This window comes from Ambystoma mexicanum, chromosome 1p (assembly GCF_040938575.1).
Source record: "Ambystoma mexicanum isolate Mex_15411 chromosome 1p, UKY_AmexF1_1, whole genome shotgun sequence".
In the NCBI taxonomy this organism is placed as follows: Eukaryota; Metazoa; Chordata; class Amphibia; order Caudata; family Ambystomatidae; genus Ambystoma; species Ambystoma mexicanum.
In genome coordinates this window covers 361656173-361679212 of record NC_090921.1, presented here as the reverse complement: position 1 = coordinate 361679212, position 23040 = coordinate 361656173, and the positions used below count along the sequence as shown (strand labels likewise).

At 44.1% G+C, this 23040-nt stretch overlaps 1 protein-coding gene across 5 annotated transcripts in view; it reads right to left on the bottom strand.

Annotated features, from left to right (window-relative positions):
* Window positions 1-23040, bottom strand: part of BABAM1 (BRISC and BRCA1 A complex member 1) — a 150449-nt gene that overhangs the window by 57200 nt on the left and 70209 nt on the right. For all 5 annotated transcript variants that reach the window (XM_069648881.1, XM_069648871.1, XM_069648900.1 and 2 more), the window contains one exon: window positions 15388-15508. In XM_069648881.1, the coding sequence (XP_069504982.1) occupies window positions 15388-15508 (121 nt within the window). The remainder of the gene's footprint in view (window positions 1-15387; window positions 15509-23040) is intronic.

Below are 23040 nucleotides of genomic sequence, written 5' to 3'. Positions count from 1 at the left end.
GACCCTTTTTTCGCACTCTTAGACAGATTGCTAGTGTATATTTTAGGCTATCTTGTGTGCTTATGGTCTATGGGGTTTTCTCACCCTCATAGGCGTCATCTTTTTTAACATATGTGGCACACTGCACCCTCCGTGCCGTACCACAGGGGTGTCGTAGCGACCCCCAAACATAGACTCCATACCCTGGGACTGACTACCGTCTCCCAGGGCATGTAAAGTCCCCATTGACTTTACTAGTCAATAATTATGAACTAAACCAGTACAACCCATCTTACTATGGAGGTACTGGGAAGGGTTAATAGTTTTCCCCTAGTGTTCATTTTCGAGGGGGTACTGTACAGTCCCTCTCTCAAAGGTTTCTGGCTTGTGGCAGTGGTTACTACCGTAAATATTCGACCGCAAATATTTCCGTATGGGATTTTCCCATTGTTCGAGGCTTCCACTTTTACTGACAGCCTCTAACATACCGCCGGTTTATTTTAATATTAACTAACTTTAATAATATTTGCTTCTTGTGTCTTTCTCTGAAATCCTAACACGGGTCAGGGATCCTTTGTCCGTCCTTTTGGCAGGCTTCTGCACAGAAGCTCTCCTCTCGGCACCACCGAGTCTGGGGTGGACAGGATGTGTGGGAGGGGGAATAGGCACCCTGGACAGGGTTACCTACGCAACCCAAGTCGCACTCTGCCCTGATAGATTGGGGGGGTTCTCCTGCCAGGAGAGCCACCCCACTGTGTGAGTGACAGCCAGGCTGTATGAATGGGGGTCTTGCTGCATAAAAGCAGGGTCCTGAGGGCTGGAGGACAAGACATCGCCACTGGAACTAAGAAACCGAAGAGGAGGGAAGCTGAATACATCTGCAACGACTGAACCCCCGGTGAAGCCCTGCGGCAGATCCTCACCACTTTTCTCCAACGACTTGAGAAGATCTTCCTCTGAAAGAGTCTTCTTCCCTTGAGCTGGTGGGGCCAACCAGTTCGCCAATCGCCTTCCAGGACCTGCCGTGGTCGAATCACCAGTGCCCTGCACTCGGAAACCGGATAGCCAGGCACCCGTCCACCACGACAGCGATTTAAAGGAGCGTACCTTTTTTTCGTTTGGGCAGCACCACGGCTGGTTTCATACCTGGGCAGTGCAGTAACTCGAACCTTCCTCCACAACGAGAGTCTCTCTTCCTCTGCTGGATCTCCCGAACTGCATGAACAATCAGGAACTACCGTCGCCGCAGGAGCCTCTTCCACATTTAAGGTACATGGTTCCGCCAGGTCTCCCGTTTCGTTGGGTATCGCTAAAGGTGTTTTAAATCCTTTACTTTCCTACTGGGTTGGCCGCCCCTATCATCTAACATTGTCTCTCACCTTCTGCGACCACCTTTTCAAATCGTTAAACAAAGACTTGACTGCAGCTACTAGAACATTTTGCACCTGGGCACTTTGCCTTGTACCATTGACTCTGGCACAGGCCTATTGACTTGTGCTAAATTAGTTACTACCTTCTCTAGATTGCTTCTCACCTAGAAATGTGTTGGTGCACCTAACTCTTATAACCACCTTTTTCCTTCTTTTTAAACTTGTGAAGTGCCATTTTGCTCGGTTTTTATCCAAGAATTGCTGATACTAAAATATGATATGATATATGATATGGCATTTATAATGCGCCTATACACAAGTGTTTCAAGGTGCGACGAGGCAAGGGGGGGCGGGGAAATGGGAGGACAAACAACGATACTACTGGGCCAGGTGTCATTCAGATCACGCAAGTGCCTTGCCTAACTTGTTAACAATTTACTTGAGAAGTGTTGCTGGTGTGTTAAAGAGTCTAACCCTGTGTAACTTGTCCTTTCCCTCCCTTTTGAGAAATTGTTTGTTAGAGTGCCATTTCTGCTTAGTTTACACTGTGCCGTTTTGCTCAGTTTTCACTCTTGCTCAAACTGGTCTACAATTTAAATAGGGAGTTGTGTATACTTTTCTCGACTGATTTAAATTACTTTATTAATAGTGATTTGTGTGTGAACATCAGAGTGTGTAAAATAAATATATATTATTTTTGATACAAAGCTTTGGTCAGCGTTTCCTTGTTCCATAGTACTGAAGCCCTAATGTGTAAACCTTGAATACTGCTCATCTCCTTCTTGAGATAAGTCTGACTGCTTAGCCACAGCTACGAACTAAATCTTTGTGGTACAGACTGATACCAAAGGGGATTTATTGCATATACCTGTAGTCTTAATCTTCTGTAATGCTCCCTAAGGGAACTGCACAGGATTCTGCCTAACAGAGAATTAGAGGGAAGCGGGGGAAAGGATTATGAAGGAGGTGGACAATCTGACCCAAGTTGAAGATGGGCAGTGAAGCACTTAGGACACCAAGTGGTAAGATATCCTGTCAGTCTCTGCAATTTTAAGATGGTTGCGGATGAGGATCTCCATCTCCTGCCACCACAGTCCCTGTGTAGATCTGCATTTAGTTCAGAAGCTGCACTGTCCTCGCACATTCTGGTTCTCCATGCTGGTTCCTTCGGCATGCTCAGGTCTTCCCTTCTAGTGAGCCTTGCACCCTGCTCTTATCAAGCACTGTTAGGGAGCTGTATCATGTTCATGTTCACCCCCTCTCCTAGCGATACTCCCAGCACTTTTTGCTGGAATTCTAGACCTTTTTCTTTACATCCTGAATGAGAGAAACCTTTTTCCACTCATCCATTCTTATGGGCTCTGTTGTATTCTACCTGTACTATGGAGCCTGTCTGCTCCATAGCTCTTAAAAGGCATCTGTCTTTTTAATATTGCAACAAACCGTTCCTTATTGGCAGTGTTGGCGGGGACCCTTAGGGTCCTCCTTTAAGATTAATTTCTTTATTTTTTTTTTTATTTCCCTTGTATTTTAATCAAAAAGATTTTTTGATTTTTACAAGGGTCTTCGAAGCTTAAGGATCCACGAGTCCTGATGAGTGTAAGTGTGTCTTGTCTTGTAGGTTTCCCAATTCGTTGTGTATAATCATCTACACTGGTCCTGTGGGTCGAGATGGGTGGTTTATCATTTTAAAGGCGAGATCTATTAACTTCAGCCTAGTCAGTGTCCACCTCGTTGTCTCGCCCGAAATTAACCTATTCCAGACTGCTTCTTCGTCCAGCGTTACTGCCCGCTGCAAACATGATTTGAGGTGTATTTCCCTGTTTTGTTTAGTCTTCAGACATTGCAGCACCAGATGTTTCAGTGTTTCCACTTGGTCTTTGTTTTTACACAGACGGCAACTGTTATCCGTGGATGGGGAGCGAATCGCCAGGATTTCGTCGGTCATCAGCAGATTGAGCCTTGCTTTCAGGAACGTGCATCGCATACCTTTGTTAGGAAATTTCATGCAATAGTTCAGAGGTTTTTTAACTTTATTGAACGTTGGTGGAAGATGAGTCAGTAATTTATTGACACTGGCTGTGTCAATGGTTGCGATCCAATCCATCAGTTCCATTTTCAGGTTCACTCTGTCTAGTTTGGATTTGAGATCTTCTTCCGAGCATGTTATTTCCCTCAGAATTTCTTGTTGTCTTGTTGCCCAGTTATTTAGTGCCTTGCATGTACCGCTCGAGCTCTTCTGCTATGATGCTAACAATCGGCAGTGACTGCCATCAGGATTTTTCTGAATAGTCTCATCTTGCTTTGCTCTACCAACAAAGATTAATTTCCTATTTCCTCAAGTAACTGCAGTTAGGATAGAGATATACTTAGTATCTCTCCCAAAACATTATAGCCTGAGGGATTGGCACACACCACCTTATGTGGAGTGTCAAAGGGATACCCAGTATCCTCCTCCTCGCTGCTCCCGTGACATTTTAGTCACATAGACAATCTACTAGTTATGGCCGGGGGCATTGGATGTGTTCTACCAACTATTGTGTAGTTTTTGTGCCAATGGCTATGTCCATAGCCTCGGCAGTGCACAATAGGGGCACCCAAGTACCAACTTGGAGCCTCCTTTTTCGCCATTACTAGCGTGGTTGTTCTTTGCAACCCTTCTTTTTTTATTTTATTTTATTTATTTATTTATTTATATTGCGCCGGTAGCTCTCAAGCTTCGGCGCGCAGAGACAGGAACATGAAGGACAAGTGACTGACAGTGTACACATAGCACGGGACATTCAGTCTACAAAAACTAGAGGACGGATTCTGTTATGTGTATTATTTGAAAATTTGAGTTTTCAGTAGTTTACGGAAGTGTTGATAGTTAGCTTCCATCCTTAGCTGGCCTGGGAGGTTGTTCCATAAGCCCGCTACAGAGATGGGGAAGGATCTACCTGCCCCGTTTTTACGACGGAAAGGGGCCACCACAATCAATCCTTGTTCAGCTCATCTTAGCTTTCTGGCGGGCTTGTATGGAATGATTTTGTTTTTGAGGTTTGCTGGGGCTTTGCCAAAAATGCATCTATGTGCGAGGGACTTGAATTGGACTCTCTCTTCGATTTTTAACCAGTGTAGTTCCTTCCTGGCTTCGCTGATGTGCTGATTCCTAGTTTTTTGCTTGATGATTCTCACAGCATTGTTTTGTAGAAGTCGGTAGCTATGATAGTAGTTTTTGTTAGATCCTAGTATTAGCGCATTGCTTTAATCGAGGCGAGATAAGATGGTAGCTCTTGCGATCGTGGCGCTATTTTCTTCACAGAGGTATGGTCTTATGGCTTTTAGTAGGCGGAGATGGTATGAGCAGGTTTTTTTAACAGAGGGTTTGGGCCTCTGATCCAAGGGACGCTTCTAACATCATGGGCTTGGGCTTGTGATGGGCTTGAACTTAAAATTGGGCCGTCTGATGGGTGTGTTCTTCTGGTAGAGCTTGGGTGGGCAACTTAGTGGCCGCTTGGGATTTGGCTATAATATCCCTGGCTTTATCAATTTTGTTGAAAAACGCTATCTGGGTTGCGTCACATTCTTCTTGGGTGGGAGAGAAGATGGGGGTGATGCTTTTAGGTTTATCAACTGATTTCAGTATGTTGAAAAGTTTGCTGGTGGAGTTGGCTGCCGCTAAGATCTGATTATCGTAGTAGTTCTTCTTTGCCTCGATTATCATTTCTTTATACATTTTCTCACTGTTTTTCCAGAGTGTTTTGTTGTCCTGTGTGGGCTTTTTTCTCCACTCATTTTCCCTTTTTCTTTTCTGTTTCAGGAGTTCCTCAGTGAACCACTCTTGTTTTTTTCCTTTAGGTCTAATGGTTTTGGTTAAGAGGGGGGCTTCAAGCTCCACTAGGGCCTGAAGGTGACTAAGTAGGTTGGATAGGGTGGCCTCGCAAGAGTCTCCATTATTTCTCTCTGTTTTGAATTTGTCTAGACATTGGGCCAGATGTTCTTTGGTAATGTTTTTTAAATTCTGCTGTGATTTTTTAGTGGGGAGGTTAGGGTGTTTGGGTTTTTGAGGAGGAGAAATTTGGAAGGTCACACTATAGTGGTCCGACCAAATGCATGGGTCCGTTTTGTAGTCTTGGGATGTGAGGTTGTTGGTAACAACCCAATCTAGTAGATGACCATTGTCCATGGTAGGCTCGGTGTTCATCACTTGGTAGTTGATGTTGTTCAGGAGTTTCTCCAATGTAATGGCTTCTCTGTCTTTGGGGTCTCCTTGCCACCAGTTGAGATCTCCTAGGAATAGAGTGGCGGAGTTGGGTCCTTTCAGCATGTTGAGCTGGTGGGTTATTTCTTCATTAAAGTCAGGCATGTTAGATGGTGGTCTATAGACGACGATTATGTTAAGACTACTATTATTATCTACCATCCTGGGAGGGAGAGGCCTGTGTGTGTGTTTTGCCTTTGACAGGATCCCTTGGGTGTCCCCGCCTAGGCTTCAGAGTGTCTGTGCAGGCAAAAAGTGGGGGAGCAGTTTTCCACCCCCTGTCCTTTGCCTGCCAGAGTGCCTGAATAGCACCAGCTCCCACAGGAGGTCTGGCTGTCCGGATTGAACAGCCAAACGCCCCTTTCTGTAAAATGCTAAGAGATTGCAGAGGAGTGTGTGCTGGAACTGTATAAAAGGTGAGGCTTCTGGAGTGAAAAGCAAGTCGACCACTGGAAGCTGAAGTAAGAAGAATACGACCAGAGACACCTGCAGACCTGTTGCAACACTATGGAACCACCACTGCTGTCCTGACCCCGTTTTCTGTGTGACAGAGGAGCTCTGAAGAAGACCACTCCTTCCCTTTGGCAAGTGGGAACAACCAGTACCAAGACAAACTTTGAATCGAGCCATCTCCCAAAGTCCCAGGATTTTCCAGAGCTGCAGAACCCCAATACCATGAGACCTTATACACATTTCAAGTGCATTGTTGTGGAAAGGCGGAATCCGTCCAAATCTTTGCTGATCCCTCAAGGACACTCCAGAGATCCGATCTAACTCGCCCAGACCCCCGCAGCAGAGTGTGGGACTGTAGGAAGCGAAGACGATTGACCAGGCCGAACCGCGTCCTCCGTTGGTGCTGCAGAAAAGGCGCCAAAACTGCAGAGTGACCAGAGAAGTTGATGAAAGCCGTGCCAGGTCCTCCCTCAAGATTTCAGCTGAGAGATCCCGTCCATTGTCCTGCATTTCGTCATCAGACCAAGGAATCCGGAACGGCTCCAGAGCTGCAACATCACAGAGCATCCAGCACAAAAATGTTTTTTAAACCTAAGGTACTGTGGGGGAAAAGGTATTGCTTACCTTATTCCATAAAGTCACTCCAGGGCATTGGAGTGCATGTAGAGGTGTCCTGGGCAACCCCCTCTTACCTCCGACTTAAGCTACTGCTTGTGTCCCTTTAGCGAGTCCTTTATCAGGATCTCCAACGTTGGTTAAACCTTCTTGTATCTTTACAGAAAGGAGCGTTTGACTGTCCAATCAGGACAGCCAGACCCCCCCCAGTGGGAGCTGGTCCCATTCAGGCACTCTGGCAGACAAAGGACAAGGGAGTGAAAACCTCCTCTCCCACTTCCTGCTTTCCCAGACACTCAGCAGCCTAGTCTGGGACACCCAAGGGTTCCAGCCGAATGCAAAAAAAAAAAAAACTAAAACAAACACACACACACAAAAACAAACACACACACACACACAAAACAAACCCCCCTCCCCCTCTCCACCACCTTACCGCCCCTTTCCTCCCAGAATGGTAGAAGAAGGGCTAACAAAGAACCACGCTAGTAATGGCGAAATAAGAAGGGAGGCACCGAGTTGGTACTGGGGTGCCCCCATTGTGCACTACCGAGGCTAAGGACATGATCTGCGGTCGAAAAAACACACAAAAGTTGGTAGGACACGTCCACTGCCACCAGCCATAACTAGCGATTTGTCTATGCAACATCAACATCACAGGAGCAGAGAGATGGGGTGGAAGGGGAACCTAAATATCCATTGGATACTCCACATAAGGTGGTGTGTGCCAATCTCTCATACTATACAGTTTTTGGGAGAGATGCTCGGTATCTCTCTATCCTGAAGTAGTTTAGTTACTCAAGGATAAAGGAAATAATCTCAAAAGAGGACCCTCAAGGTCCCCGGCAACACTGCCCCTAAAGAGTTGTGTGCTGCAATAGTAAAATATAGATGCCTTTAAGGGTTATGGAGGAAAATGGACTCCATAGGACAGGTTAAAATACAAGGAATAGTGTTCCAATGATGGGGCCCAAAAGAATGAATGATTGGAAAAAGGCTCCACTGATTCAGGATTTTAGAAAAAGCTGTAGAAGTCCAGCAAAAAGTGCTAGGGATCTCACAAGGAAAGGGGATGAAGCATAAAAATGATAAATCTCCCCAACATGAGTCTTTGTTCATTTCTGCTGACCATTAATGTATGTTCCTATGCATTATCAGGGACATTGTGAAGAGCCTCTCTGGACCTTCCCTTGTTTGGCGTCTCCCCTTCCCCTTCGGTGTAGCCCTCATCTGGAAGCTCTAGGGTTCTGTAGGTATGAAGGGAATGGTGTGCATGTTTGCCAGAATCATAGTCAAGTCATGACAAATTGCAGGATTAAAAAACAATTAAGAACAGCACAGTTGACAAAATAAAGAAAGCATTTACATAAGACATTGCTTACAATCACAAGAAATAGTGAACATCTCTGGCATAAAGTGCTCTTCTGTTAGAATTTTGTGGCATTAGTTTATATTGGCATAACATCATACTATTTTCCCACAGGCATGGCAACATCCTAAATAATCTTCAAATGAGAGATAGACGTGATGGGGGGGCTGAGCCACGATCAAACATCAGCCACAGCAGCGTCATATGCCGCGTTTCATCTGGGTGTTTGCTGAAATTAACTGGAGTAAGCGGATATAGGGGAAAAGGAAGGAGACTAACCCATTGAGACATGATGGAGATCTCCTGCAGAGGGCTCTACCATAACCTATATACATTTGTAGTACCCTATTGTGCAGGATGGACCCCAGCCAGCCCATAGGACCGGGGGCTTCCAAACAGCACTTAAAGATGAGCAGCAGCACCCTTGAGATGGATGGGGATGCAGATTTGTACTCTTACACCAAATCAATAGTGACAACTCAATAGTTTGGCAAAGGGAGTCCGTTTAATGACAAGTACAAAAAACAGGGAGTTCAATGAATATCAGCAATCACTCGATCTTCCTTCTCGCTTCAACTCCAAGTTATTTCAGAAAAAACACAACATTTATACCAAAAACTCGTCATCACTGACGTGTAACTCTTAAAACTTAGCATGCAATTTGATTGGTTCTAGGAAGGTAACTTTAATGTAGGTACTATATCTGTATATGGCAACGGGGAGAGGGGATTGGATAAACAATGTCAGGTGGGGCAACTAAGCCCTTCCTTCAAAATGGCTACTGTAAACGTCACTAAAAGTACGACGTCTCATTGGTTCTACTATAGGACCCTAGATTACATGGTCCACTATGAATGGGTTGGCATCAACCCCACTCATACTTTTCCACTTGCGCTTAGCAGCGTGCAGAATAGCCGGCCAGGTGCAGGGAGTTCGTCTGCACCCCAGCTTCCCTCCAATTATTGTTACAATCAATCATCACCTCAGTGGTCATGTGTCAATCATTTCTTTGTGGTTGGCTTCGAGTTTGCTTCTTGGTCTGGGAAAATTAAGGCGTCGGGGCATGGCAAAGGTCCATGCGTAGGTGTGAAAGTTTCATCCCTTCCTGCTTGTCTGATCACGTGCTCCCGACACCGTGAAATCGGCCTTTCCTTCATGCAATTTTGTGTATTTGATTTAATTCTGCCAGTCGTCTGCCATCTGTGGCTTATCTTGACCTTCCCTGAACAGGATACTCTGTTCTTCTTTCTCTTTAATTGTATCCACTGCTGGCCTATTCCAGCTGATACGACCTTGGCTTCTTGGCATGGTTGCCTTAGTCAGAGTTTCTCTCCGTCTTTAATTCTCAATGTGTTTGCTGCGAAACTCTCCTTTGGGACCTTTAGTAACCTTTGGTTGATTCTGCTCTTGTGTGTAGTGGAAGTATACTTATATAAAGTGCTTTTTGAGGTAGATATATGTACAGGTGGTATTTGCTGCAATCTGTCCTACTACTAAGCATAAGCAAGCCTCACATGTTCTCTGCTTCTTACGGTTACTTTGCATATGTACACGTTTAAACTAACTGAATGTCTTCATTGTGCATATGGCATAAGTTTCTGACATCTTGACATCAATTGTTTCACTTTAGGCTCAGGATGTCACTTATCCATGGTGTTTCGTCTCGTTTGTCATCATTCCCAGGTCGTTCTATCTTCTATATGTGAGTCAGTCTGGGTTCTTATGACATCATCATTCGTCTTCCTTCAGTATTTTCTTAGCTTCTTCGGGTATTACATTCTGACAATCGTCATTCTGTCTCACTTGTCGATATGGTTTTCTCAATGGTTACCTTACTGTCCAGGTTTTCTTAGGTGTCGGTACTTCAATAGGTGCTGTTATTCTGATAGGTACTGGACAGAGCCCTACTGCGGATCTCTGCTGGTTTCTTTGCTCATCATACGTCACATATTTCGGCGTGAATGTTCCTGGTACTTCAAAATGGGCGGCAGGAGTGCGAATCGTGTTTGGCACTTCCTCTTCACTATCATTTAGGCCTACAGAGATCTGGGCACATTGGAACCATACAACGGATCCAGTAAGTAGGTAGCGGGCAAGGTGCAAATTCCCAGTTAATGCCAGACTCTTACCGCTCTCAAAACGTAGCAAATAATAACATATATCTTGTTGATCCTTGCTGCTAATCCTGCAGCATTGTAGCAACTTAATAACTGGTATTTATTATTTAACTAAATGTTATTTTGATCTTCTTTGCTCCAAGAAGCAGGGGAGCACTTTCCAGAGAACATGTATTTCAAGGTACTGTACATATAATAGTATGGTCTGTGACCCCAGATTAAAGACAGATTACATAAACCAGGATGTGATGCAGAGAAGAGTGGCAACATATAACTGGAATAATATGAGGAGTCACACTAAGATGATTTTCTTATTTGTTTTACACATATTTACAACTTTTGGCAAAAGAGTAATAAGGTGATCAGACAATTCTTTTGGGTCAAGTGTAGCTGGGGTTGGAATCAGGTATTCTGGTTCCAAGCCCAGCAACCTAGTAACTAGAACCTATATTTTCACATGATCGTATTAATCCATTTGGTTTCCACCTGTGACATGACGTTTCGAGGTGAGAAAGCCAGGAGGGTTTGGACTGGTCAGGGCCAAGTAGCTGAGTTGAGCTTTACTCAAGGTTCAAGCTAGCGGTACCCACACTACTGGCAAAGCCCAAACACCTCAGACCACAAAAAAAATGTATTATAAAATAAATGTCCCTGACTGGGGCGAGTGGCAGCTTCCTTGGCATTTTAAGTTTTTGCTACATGCTGAGACCTGTTGCTTGATTTCGCGTTGACAAATATTCTAACACGGTCATTGTCAGCGTGGAACTAGGTACATTGATTGTTTACTCATTTTGTTTACTTTGGGTGATGAATGTGTAATCGTTATTTTTAGTTCGGCTTTTCAAACATTTACTGCTGTGCCGCCGAAATTAGTAGGTTAGGTGATGCGTGCATTTTAAAATTGTACAAACATTTAGCTTCTGCGTTTTGTTATCTTTGCAGTTGGCGTCTCAACAAGACTATATTTCCCATGAGCACGCTAGGACGTTGGAATTTTCTGCATCATCCAAAGGCACTGCTCAAGCAGAAATGGACTGCATTAGCACGGCTGGAATTGGGCCATGCTACACTGTTTGGGAGGCTGTTTTTTTTTTTTTTTAATCATTTTACTTTACTTTCCAGTGACGTCACTATGAAAAATGGCGTCAGTCGCAGGTATCGAGGGTACTTTGAAATATATTGATGTAGCTCAGATAGAGCTCAATGCTCCCATGATGAAGCCCATTTGTGCTGAATTAAACATACTGAAAATAAACGGCATCTGTATTAATAACCAGGAAAAAAAAGAATGGTAAAGAGGAAAATGTCAAACAAATCTACCACTCTGTACCATTGTAGCGAACAAGGGGAGCAGGGGAGTCCACTGCACCCTTGTTCGTTAAAATGGCTTCGTGGATTGCGTGGGTGTCCCCCGCTCAGTCAAAAATAAAGTTAAAAAAAAGAAAAGGGACCCTGAAGCGGCGCATCTAATGCATGTAAGTGAAGGGAACTGGCTTTGCAGATGTAGGGAGGAGACGGTGGCATACAGCAGGTGTGCCGCCAAAAGGTAAGTAAGGGGGTAGAGGGTGTGGGTCACCATAAATGTCCGGGGTAGCGAAAACCAAAAGTCATTTTCAGTCAAATTTGTTTTTTCTCCCTCTGACATTTCTGATTCATTAAAATAATGGACAACCAAAATAATCATCTCTGGTCCGATTCCACCAGGTCCTGTGCGAACATCTTCCTTGGTTATTAATGGTGGTGTTAATAGTGGATTCAGCACATGTGTACTGCGCTGATGTTGGGGCCTGAACCATATTCCATCTCGGTGGGCCTGTTCTGTAGGCATCTTGACCTAACAGATTCCTGGACAGTGTATGAAGATAATTTAGTAGGCAGCAGGAGTGTTACCAAGAACTAGTATCCTCAGAGTTGATATGGGAGACATCTACGCCTACTCATTTTGGCTTGCATCTTTGAGAATGCTAGGGGAACATTTGTAATTCATAGACTATCATATTTTAGATTTGAATCTTGATTACTGGTTGACTGATCACAAGGTATCTGCATCAAATTATCTTGTCCCTCAGGGTTTTCTAGCAATAATGCATAATCTTGGTAATATGGGGTTGCTGTAATATATACACAGTCATTGAATTTAATAAACAAAAGCATATACGACTCGGGTTTACCTGACCTATTGCATGCATAATTTATAATGAACCTGTGCACTGCTTGGATTTCTTCGGAATCTTTCGGGGGCAGCTTCGCATTGTCAGCCAAAACTGGGAGATGTAGTAGCGCAACTCCTTCCTTTTTGCTCTGGCCTCCTAATTGTTTGGGATTTCAATTTGTGGGTAGATGATGCCAAAAATAAGAAGGCAAATGTTTTCTGTTTTGTGGTCATTTTAGGCCAGGTTCAGTTAGTTTTAAGCTCGACTCATATAGCAGGGCACGGCCAGGACTGTATTTTTGATAATTTGGGGTCAGTCATAGTAGGTTTGTCTTGGTACTTGCTTGAAGGCAATAGGGAGCTGCGCCGAGTGTCTCCACTACCTGATTGCGCTATAGAGTAGCACAGTCTTCTTCGGGTAGGCTACACGGGGTAGGATGTCTTGGTCTCTATACTGCTTGCTTACTGTGCAGTATCGCAATATAGTCTTCTTTTTTCTTCTTTCAGTATCAGAGACGCACATGGCACATCATGCTAGTAAATGGATGATGTAACATGGTATCTCAGATAAGAAAGAAGACGATACTGCGCAGTAAGCCAGCAGTATAGAGACCATGACATCCCACGCTCTGTAGCCCACCCGAAGAAGACTGTACCACACTATAGGGCAATCAGATAGTGCCGACACTCAGCGCAGCTCCCTACTGCCTTCAAGCAAGTACCAACAACCAGAAGGCATTCCACAGGTTACCTGAGACACAAGTCTGGTCTCGTGCAGCACGACTGACTCTTGGCACAGGAACATTTTTTAAGTGTTTGGGTCCTGAAGAAGGTAGGATAGAAGCAATTGAGACCCCACTGAAACCAGTCAACTATTCAAGTTTTGGAATGTCTGACTAGTAATCAGATATCCATGACGAATTTATTTTGGTGTTTTTAATGGTGTTACAAGTAGGGGTGTACTGATCTTCGGTTTCAAGTCACTATTCAGCCAAAGTTCGGCTGAAAAACAGCTCTTCGGTAGAATAGTTTCTGCCATAGAGACTCAAAGCCGAAATCCACCTTCTATGATTAGCTGTCTTCTCCCTGTTTGGGAGATGACAGCCAATTATAGAAAGTGTTGCAGTGGCTAGGCTGGAGAAGCCAAATAAGCTGTTTGTTTATTGGCTACTGCAGCCTCACCACAAAGGAAGCAGCCTCTGCAGGTTGAAATTGGAAGTGAGGGAAGGGAACAGTTCTTCCCTTCCCTCGCTTCCTATGCCAACTGACCAGCAGACCTGCAAAGCCAGTGGCTGCTTACCAGGTAAGTCCCCCCCCACTCCCTTCTCCAACACAAAGTGAGGCCGCTCGGGTGTTCTGCACCCCCCTTGGCCTCACCATATTGCCCACCATTGCTTCCAGTCAGCCACCGGTGCAAGGCAAGACATTTATTTTCTGATAAAGGGGGTCACTCCACTATCTGGAAGTGGCACCCAGACTCACAAGACAGCTAGGAGACTATGCTCTCCCGGCGACTTCGATATTTACAAAGTGCCCCTCTCCAATGCATGTTGAGGCCGCTGGGGTGTTCTGCGCGCTCTCCATCTATCTCCTAACCCCAGATAGGGGGCACACCAGCTCCCACTAGGGCTAGGCACTCCATGGGGATATATAATTTTGTTGGAGGGAAAGTTATAGCCTAATTAGATGGCTCTTAGAAGGAATCTTTAGCAGCATATTTTCTGGACTCATATGTGTATTCAGCCTATGGGCCTTTGGTCCCGATAGAGTGGCCCATTTGGTCCTATTTTGGATTTTGTGAAGCAGGGACTGGCATTGTGGCAGCAAACATGTGTTTAACATGTTTCATTATTGGCATCAGAATGGGAAAGTCTTTAGGTGCACAACAGACAGGCAGCGATCTGTGAATGGATCACTGAGCCATGCCAATTGTGAATATTATGCAATTAGAACTGGGAGGGTGCATTTGTACTTGACAGCCAATCCCCAGCTCCAGTTACCTACTAAATAAGTGCCCTCTTACAAGACAATTGAGGGGAGTTAAAAATTACCACCACCCCTATATAAATTGTCTGCTGGTTCAACACACAAATCAGGGGTTTGATTTGTGAATCTTCACATTTTCTTCCCTTTATGCATAATACCAAGCTGCATGGCTGAATGAAACAATAACTACAAACAGGTGGCTGTGTCAAAATTTTTGCGGTTGTGTGTCCAAGTCTTGAAAGTACAGTTGTAAAACCTTTAAGAGGATTTTGCTGTTGACATTAATTTGCAATGTGGTATTGGCATGATTTCATTCAGGATGAGGATAAAGATGTCATCAATCTCTTTACTCAAGATACTGATGTATATATTTGTAACAGTGGTTTATAATGTAATGTCTATAGTTTCAGTCATCACTATGAAACAGATTATTATTTTAAATCTTGCAAGGTATACATTAACACATTCGTATCAGCTTGAGATGAGAGGCTATTGGGCCAAGTTTCTAAAGTTCAGACTGGGCTCAAATACCAGCTTAACCTCTTATTTAATAGTGTGAACCTGGGCATGTGGGATCTGCACCAGGACACCAGGTATGGATTGTGTGAGATGGGATGTGTTATCGGGGATAGGGAGGCAGGAAGGAGGTCAGGGATTTGTGTGTGGGCAGGCTGATTCGGCTTATGTTAGGCTCTTCCAGCCAAGCTATAGAGATGATGAACCAACACCAGTATACAAGTTACATTTTGTGTCATACACAAGTCTGTTGTCACTACAAAACAGATGTGCTTCCTTTATATTGGGGTGGGGGGATTGATGCAGAAAGTGTCACCTAGGCTGAGGCTGCTGCATGCAAGCTCTACAACTTCTGCCAACTGCACATAAACAGTACTTGCCACCCAAATCAGGTATAGTACCACACAGGACTCACAATTGTTGCTAAACCAGACCACTCGCAAGTCACATTTGCTTAACCTCTTATTTAATACTCAGAAATATTATATAGATTACATGGGCATCAATAAATTCCCCACCACTTAAGGTCATCACAGCCACTGAGCCCTATGTGGCAGTAGAACAACTATACCCCTCTGTGTCTTACTCACCCACATGGCGTCTTCGTTTACTACCACTAGGGCAAATTCATGTTGCTTGTCAATCCTATGCTTCGTCCTCACAAACATTTCAATCATCTTCTGCGAGACGTTGAGAGCATTGCTTTTGGACCTGGTCAGGAATAAAATACAGGCTCAGAGTTAAAAGCAAAACAGGATTGAGATGAAGGTAACCTGTGTTTACTTAGTGTTTTAACAAATGTGTGTGTGTTAGGGGAGTTTTCCCAAAGTCCACTTTTGGGGTAAGACTTCACAAAACTATGTCAATGGTATACAGGTCCTCAACTCTTAGTATCAGTCTGTACTACTCATGGAAACATGGTAGAGTGGCGGAGCAGTCAGGCTTATCATAAGAGGAGGAAGATATGATATATGATATGACATTTATAACGTGCCTATACACAAGTGTTTCAAGGATGCGAGCTGTAGGTAAGTACACTGTACCCAGTTAGTAATGCAATTCAAAGAAACACACAGGAGTTTTATATAAAACATATTTACTTTATTTACACAAAAGATGTTTTTAAATACATGCACGTTAAACCAAAACAAAGATTCTTATAGATGCTTTTCAAAGGCCACTGCTAAGTTTTTAGTTGCTCATGCTTAGAATTGTTACAGCGTTTAACACGAATGACAGTTCTACCGTATTATCGGTGCTACCGCGCACTTGCGTAAGACAGAAGAAATAAGGTAATCACATTTAGTTAGCAAAATCGCATAAGATAGAGTTTTTTTGGATGGAAACCAGTTGGTTAGTCACACAGTAGCAGAGATTACGGTTCTAGAGGCAGTTTCCGCACAAGTTAACACTTAAGTCCAATTTGCAACCCTAGCTAAAAGGCAGTTTGCAGAGGGCTCAAAGTCTTTACGAAGCAGGAGAACCGCAAAGGTACCTGTGGATGCTTACAGTGTCTAGGTAAGGATACTAGAAGAATAGCTCAATGGTGGAGGCCCTGCTACAGGACTTGCAAAAGAGTCAAAGTGGGCCCCTGGACACCTCTATGTGTACTACAATGCTCTGGAAGGACTTCTCGGATTAAGGTACGCAATACCGTTTCTCCCCACAATACATTAGGTTAGAAGAAATAAGAAAGGTTTGTGGCTAGATTCTTCCCTGTGTAGCAGAGATCGACCCGGTCTCCGGATTCCTTGGTCTTGTGACGAAAGGCAGGCCAATGAACGGGGTGTCTGTGTTGCAGTCCCGAGGAAGGATCCATGGCCCAGATTTCCTTGGCTTCTCAGGTCAGTCTGTGGTTTTGGCTCCTTTTCTGCAGAACCAACAAAGGACGCGATTCGGCTGGTCAATCTTCTTCGATTCCTGGAGTCTGGCACTCCGGTGAAGGGACTTGGATGAGTCAGATTAGGTTTCTGGAGGTTCACCTGGAGCTCAGCAAATACTTGGACGGATTCGGCCTTGGCAAGACGATGCGCTACGATTGGGTTAGGGGTCTACTGCTATTTGCGATCTGCAGCTCTGGAAAGGCATAGCCCCTTGTGTGATGGCTGAGATTGTAGATCGTCTCAGGGTTGGTTGGTGCCACCAACCAAAGGGAAGGAGTCGTCCTCTTCGGAGCTCCTCTCACACAGAAAACAGGTTCAGGACAGCAGTGGTCGCTTTAATGTGATGCAAAGGGTCTGCAGGCGTCTCTGGTAGTCTTCTTCGGTTACTTCAGCTTCCAGTGGTCGACTTGCCGTTCACCTCAGGAACCTCACCTTTTATTCAGTTTCAGCACATACTCGTCTGCAATCTCTCCCAGCATTTTACAGAAGGGGCGGGTGGTTGCTGTCCAATAAGGACAGCCCAACCCTAGTGGGAGCTGGTTCCATTCAGGCACTCAGGCAGACAAACTCCTCCCCCACTTCCTCCCGGCGCAGACACACTGGAAACTCGGCAGGGTCACCCAAGGGCTCCTGCCAACAGCAAAACACACACACAGTCCTACCCCTCCCAGAAGGTTGGAAGAAGAGCTAACAAAGAGCCACCATGCTAGAAATGGCAAAAAGAGCCACCAACATGTTAGGACATAGGTGACCCTATTTTAAACAATAGAGACTGGGGATGCGTCTGTTGTAAACATAAACACATAATCAGTGGAACACATCCAGTGCCACCAGCCATAACTAGAGGGTTGTCTATGACGAATAAGTCACAGGAGCAGAGAGAAGGGGGTTACTAGGCATACCCTTGGCACTCCACATAGTTCGGGTGTGCCAATCTCTGAGAATATAACATTTTAGTAGGGACACAAAGTATCCCTCCATCCTTAGGAACTGTAGTTAGTAAGGATAAAGTAAGAATCTCAAAGGATTTCCAGCAACACTGCCCATAAGGAGCTGTGTGCTGTAAAGGTTAAACACAGATGTCTTAAAAGAGATCTGGACGAAAGTAGACCCCATAGTAAAGGTAAAACACAGCGAATAGAGTTCCCAAAATGTCAGAGCAAAGTAAGCATGAATGAGTGGAAAAAACTCCACTAGTTCAGGATGTACCCAAAAAGGTCGAGAGGTCCAGCTAAACGTGCTAGGGGTCCCACTAGGAAAAGGGATGAAGCATAACAATGATAAATCTCTCTAACACACTTCCCCTCACAGACTAGGGGCAGGAGGATCTAATCCACTCCTGGATGAAACTCTTGATACAGTTGGTCATACTTTCTGGAGAGACCATCAGCATTCTTATGTTGGGTACCCGACTTGTGCTCAATAGTCAGGCCAAACCCTTGAAGGCTTATGGCCCACCTGGGCAACTTTGGGTTTTCTCCTTTTATCTACATCAACCACCACAAGCATTGGTGGTCAGGTTGAATCCTGAAAGTAGTTCCATAGAGGTAAGGCCCATAATTAGAAAAACATTCACGTTCAATTGTGGTCCACCTGGATTCCTTCTATTTTTAGTTTTCGACGAATAAAGCAGATGGGGTGTTCCCTGCCTTTGCTATCAAACTGACTCAAAACTGTTCCTATCCCTGTGTTGGAAGCATCATTCTGGACTAAGAAGGCCAGTATAATATGGAGCTCTTAACACTGGAGCCTTTTACAGAGGGCATCTTTCAGCCCCTGAAATCCTTATTCACATTCCTCATTCCACTTGCCTTTTTTTGGGTACTTGGGAGAGGACACGGTATTCAGAGGAGAAGCTATGGTCCCTATAGTTTTCAATGAAGTTCCTGTAATAACAACTAAGCCCTAAGAAGGCTCTTACTTGAGTTTGAGTAGTTGGAGTGGGTCAGTCTTACACAGCTTGTACTTTGCTGGGCAAGTGCTTAATCTCCTCTCTGCCTATCTCATGACTTGCCTTGATGGTCAGATTGACCTGCTGAAGGGCCTGCAACGCCTATCCCAGGTGGATAATATGTTCTTCCCAGGTAGGTCTGAACACTGCAGTGTAATCCGGGTATTCCATGCAGACATACCCATTACCCATTCAGGACACGATTAACAATTCTCTGAAAAGTGGACGTGCATTCTTTAATCCAAAGGGCATGACCTTAAACTGGTACAAGCCTTCTGGGGTTGATAATGCGGTGTTCGCCTTGGCATGGTCAGTCATGGCAATCTACCAATAACCGCTTGTCAAGTCGAATTTATGAAGGAACTTTGCTAATCCCAGCTTATCCACCAGTTCATGGCAAAGGATGGGCATTCATTTTGGTAACTGCATTTGATGCCCTATAGTCCACACAGAATCCAAGTTCTTTAGTTCCTGCTTTTGGTACCAACACAACTGGGCTAGCCCATGGACTTGTAGCATGTTAAATCACTCCAAGGTCAAGCATCTTGTTGACCTCCTCTTTAATGCGATTCCTTACATTATCTGGCATGCTGTAGCCCCTGCTTTTAACAGGCATTATTACCAGTGTCAATGTCATGTTAGCCCAAAGGGGTCAAGCCTGGTCTGTGAACAGAGGGGCAAACTAAGCCTTGCACTCCTCCTGTTGCTGCATTGTCAGATTAGTAGAGAGTTTGAGCCCTTCTACTGATCCGTCTAAAGGGTGTCCCCATAGATGATCTGGATGAGGTTCACTCTCCTCTTGTCATAGAATCATAAACACAGTATAAAAACACAACACAATGCTAAAGGTACACAGACCAAAGCATAAACCCTCTTCAGAAGAACCAACAGTAATTCTAGGCAAGTCACACCTAATTATACACATTTAGAATAGAACACACCTATTTATGAGGAGTAGAACAATAAACTACTTTTATATTACCTTCAGTAAATCAAAGGCAGTAGGCCCTATGAGTTTATAACACATTTGTTACAGGCAACTGCTTCAATAGTAGCGAAGCGTGGCAGCAGTTGTTACCGATTGACAGTAATGACAGGGCCACTGCTTAACTAGTAGTGGCTTGCACCAACACTTGTTACAGTAATACTTTTCTGAATAGTGGAACACAAATTCATGGAACAGTATGAAGGATAGCTCAGCGGCAACGTGCTCGTCTTGGAAAGAAGACGACACAGAGCAAGACAGGTTTGATCCCCGAGTCCGCACTTAGAAACCTCTAGGTATTAAGCGCGTTATAAATAACCTATCATATCATAACCTACAACTACATTTAGGATAACCACCTGTTATACCAGGAGAGTAAAAACCTAATGCTGTAATACACTATTACAGTTGTTTTTCAGATTGTGAAACGCAGACTAAGGTAACCAATAACACTTTACACTCTTTTAGGAATGCAGCAAGCAGACCAAGGAAACCAGAACCTTCAGTAAAACGATTTTGGATATGGTCTAAAAGCAGATAGGGGGGAAGTAAAACCCACAGTACACTTATTCAGAATGACACAGATATTCAAGATCAGTAAACCCAATTTAAGACTATTTTAGAAATGCTCAAAGCAAGTCAGGGAAAGCAAAACCCAGTTGGTGAACTTATACACTTATTCTCTCAAAGAATTAGTAAAGTTAAGCCAGCAGTATTCATTTTTAGAAGAGGAGGATCCAATTCACAGGCAAGTTAGGTAACCTCATACTTTTCCAGAATGGCAGAACACACTGAAAGGTAAGAACTTTTGTAACAGTTCATATTTCAGAGGGAACGTTACCAAACCAACTCCTTCACAAGTAAGTAACTTTCAACACTTGTTATATTTCAAGGCAAAGGTTCAACCTTGTAGGTCCTTCCCTATTCTTGAGCATGAGTGTTCTCAGTGGTAGAAGAAGGACACTAGTGGTTTAGTAGTCAGCTTTTGACGGGGTCAGGATAGGCACAAAATGCTGAACAGTTAGAGATCCTGAGAAAAGTTCTTCAAAAAAGTAAGTACTTTACTTTAGAGTTGCAGAAAGGTTCCAGGGACTTCACAGAAGGCACCCCAGAGGGATTCCAGCTTTGGGCATGAGCGTACTAGATGTACGAACGCCCAATCACACAAATCACCCCAAAAGCTTCACAAGAATCAACCAAGACTTAAGGTAAGTAATAGCCAAGCCCACACAGTACCTCATCAGAGAAGGAGTTTGCAGCTGGACATCTTGAGGACCTGCAGCTCAAAACCCGGTCCTTGAATTCCTTGTCGTGGTGATTGAAGACAGGACACTGGAAAGAAATTTGCAGCAGGAATCAATGGAGAAGACTCCAGGCAAGAGCTTCTTCTGGTCGCGGCTCTGCAGTTTTGGTGCCCTTTCTCAAGGGCAACATGCTGGTCTTGGAAGCAAGACCATGCAGAGCAACAGAGGTTCGAAATACTGATCGGCACTAAGAAACCAAACTCAGGTACAGTATTAGGCGAATTATAAAAAAACAATTAAATATCGCAGGTCAGATTTTCTCCACTCACTCGGTCCAGCACTTTGGTGAGGGGACTTCTGGGATTCAATCCAAGTCTCTGGAGGTCCAGCAGGAAGCCCCCAAAGTTTCAGCAATGTTCGGAATTCAGAAGACCATGCATGGCACAATGGTTCGAGGTCCCCTGGTATTGATGTTTTGCAGAGCAAAAAATGTGGATGCACTCGAGATTTAAACAAGGATAAAGATTATTCTCAATATTTTTTAAATAATTTCAAGGTGCGGGGGAGGAAAAAGTAGATCTGGCACAGGTCTACTGCTACAAATATGTAAAGAAAAAAGAGGGTCCAAAACTATGGATCCCCCCCCCGTCCCCTGCACACTGTTACTAATCCGTTATCAAACGGTTCAACAATTATTGATATAAAGTTATTGTTTTTCAATGAGTATATTCTATAGATACAACATTCCAAGAACCATTTTGATAAAAAAAGAGGTTATTTATTCGCTCAATGGTCTCTTTAGCATTAGTTTCTTAGATGCAGAAAATACACACAAAGGAACAATGGATTTTGTAGATAAATCAACAATTAAAAATGGCTGACGCGTTTCGAGAATTCATTCTCTTCTTCCAGAGCCAAAATTTGAACTGAAAAGCAACAAAAAAAAATGCTGTTTTAGAAACATACATGAGGATTGTTATAGAGTTGTCTCAATACAACGTTAGCAGTTAACCAAAAAGTTCAAAAAATTCACAGTATATAGTGTTCACCATAATCTCTACATATATTCCAGAGTACATTTGTTAAAAGCAAGGTGATGTTTTGCAGCCCAGCAAGATCACAGCACGTCGAAGGATGGATCGCTTGGCAGAACTTCTTGAGACTAGTGGGTCTCACCAGCCTTTGGTTCGGGGTTGTTTTTGGGACTCCCCCAGGTCGCTTGGAAAGAAGGGTAACAGCAGGTTCCAGTTACACAGCAGGCTCTCCAGTCGCTGGAAATCATCTCGGCCCGTGTTTCTTCATCTTCCTCTTCGGATTTCATTCCAGTGGTTGACTACCTCTTCTAGCTCCCAGGATCAGAACTTTATACAGGAACCCAGCCAATCAAAAAGACTTGCAACATTCAAACCTGGGGGGTGACTTTCCTTTTAGGACAGCCATCCCCCCAGTTAGAACTGGTTCCAGGTAGGCTTGCCAGAAGACAAAGGGATGCAGAGTTTGACTCCTCGCCCATTGCCAGTCTTTCCAGGGTTCTATGTTTTCCACTGAAAAAAAGTTTTGACATTTTTAAATTATTTTTTGGGGGGGCTCCCTCCCCTTAAGCCCCCTGTCATTTACCTATTTTTTGTAATCCCTTTCCCACCCCCCCCCCCCAACCCTCTATATGCCATTTACCACCCTCCCACCCCAAGAACATTTTGAAATGTTTCTTTCGGCCAAAATACAGCAAAAAAACACTGGTTGTAAAAACGGGTGTCGATGAAAGGATGTCGTACCCTTTCTAGACACTCAGAGCCTGGACAGGCTTGCCGCAGGTCTCCCACCGAAGACAAAAATCACTCAAAGCGCTTTCCCACCCTGAATGGTAGGGGAAGGACCATGAAAGGACAAGCAAAAGACAAATGGAAAAAAAAGAAGACAGGGTTCAGTTTGGGGAACGTTTACCCTCTATCCTTATTTAAGGACTTTTTAGGACCCTCGGATCATGGGTAACCAGATTTGTTAATCTCTCCTTCCAGGAAATAAATCCTAGCCTCTCTGTTAGAACGTCCTATCTTACTATCTAGCGCCAAGATGCTTTAGGGTGTATGTACGCTCTCTAAGTGTGGTTAACATAACATAACAGGAAGCTCATGGTCCAGATAACATTAAACAGGCATGGTTTACACCATTATTGAAAA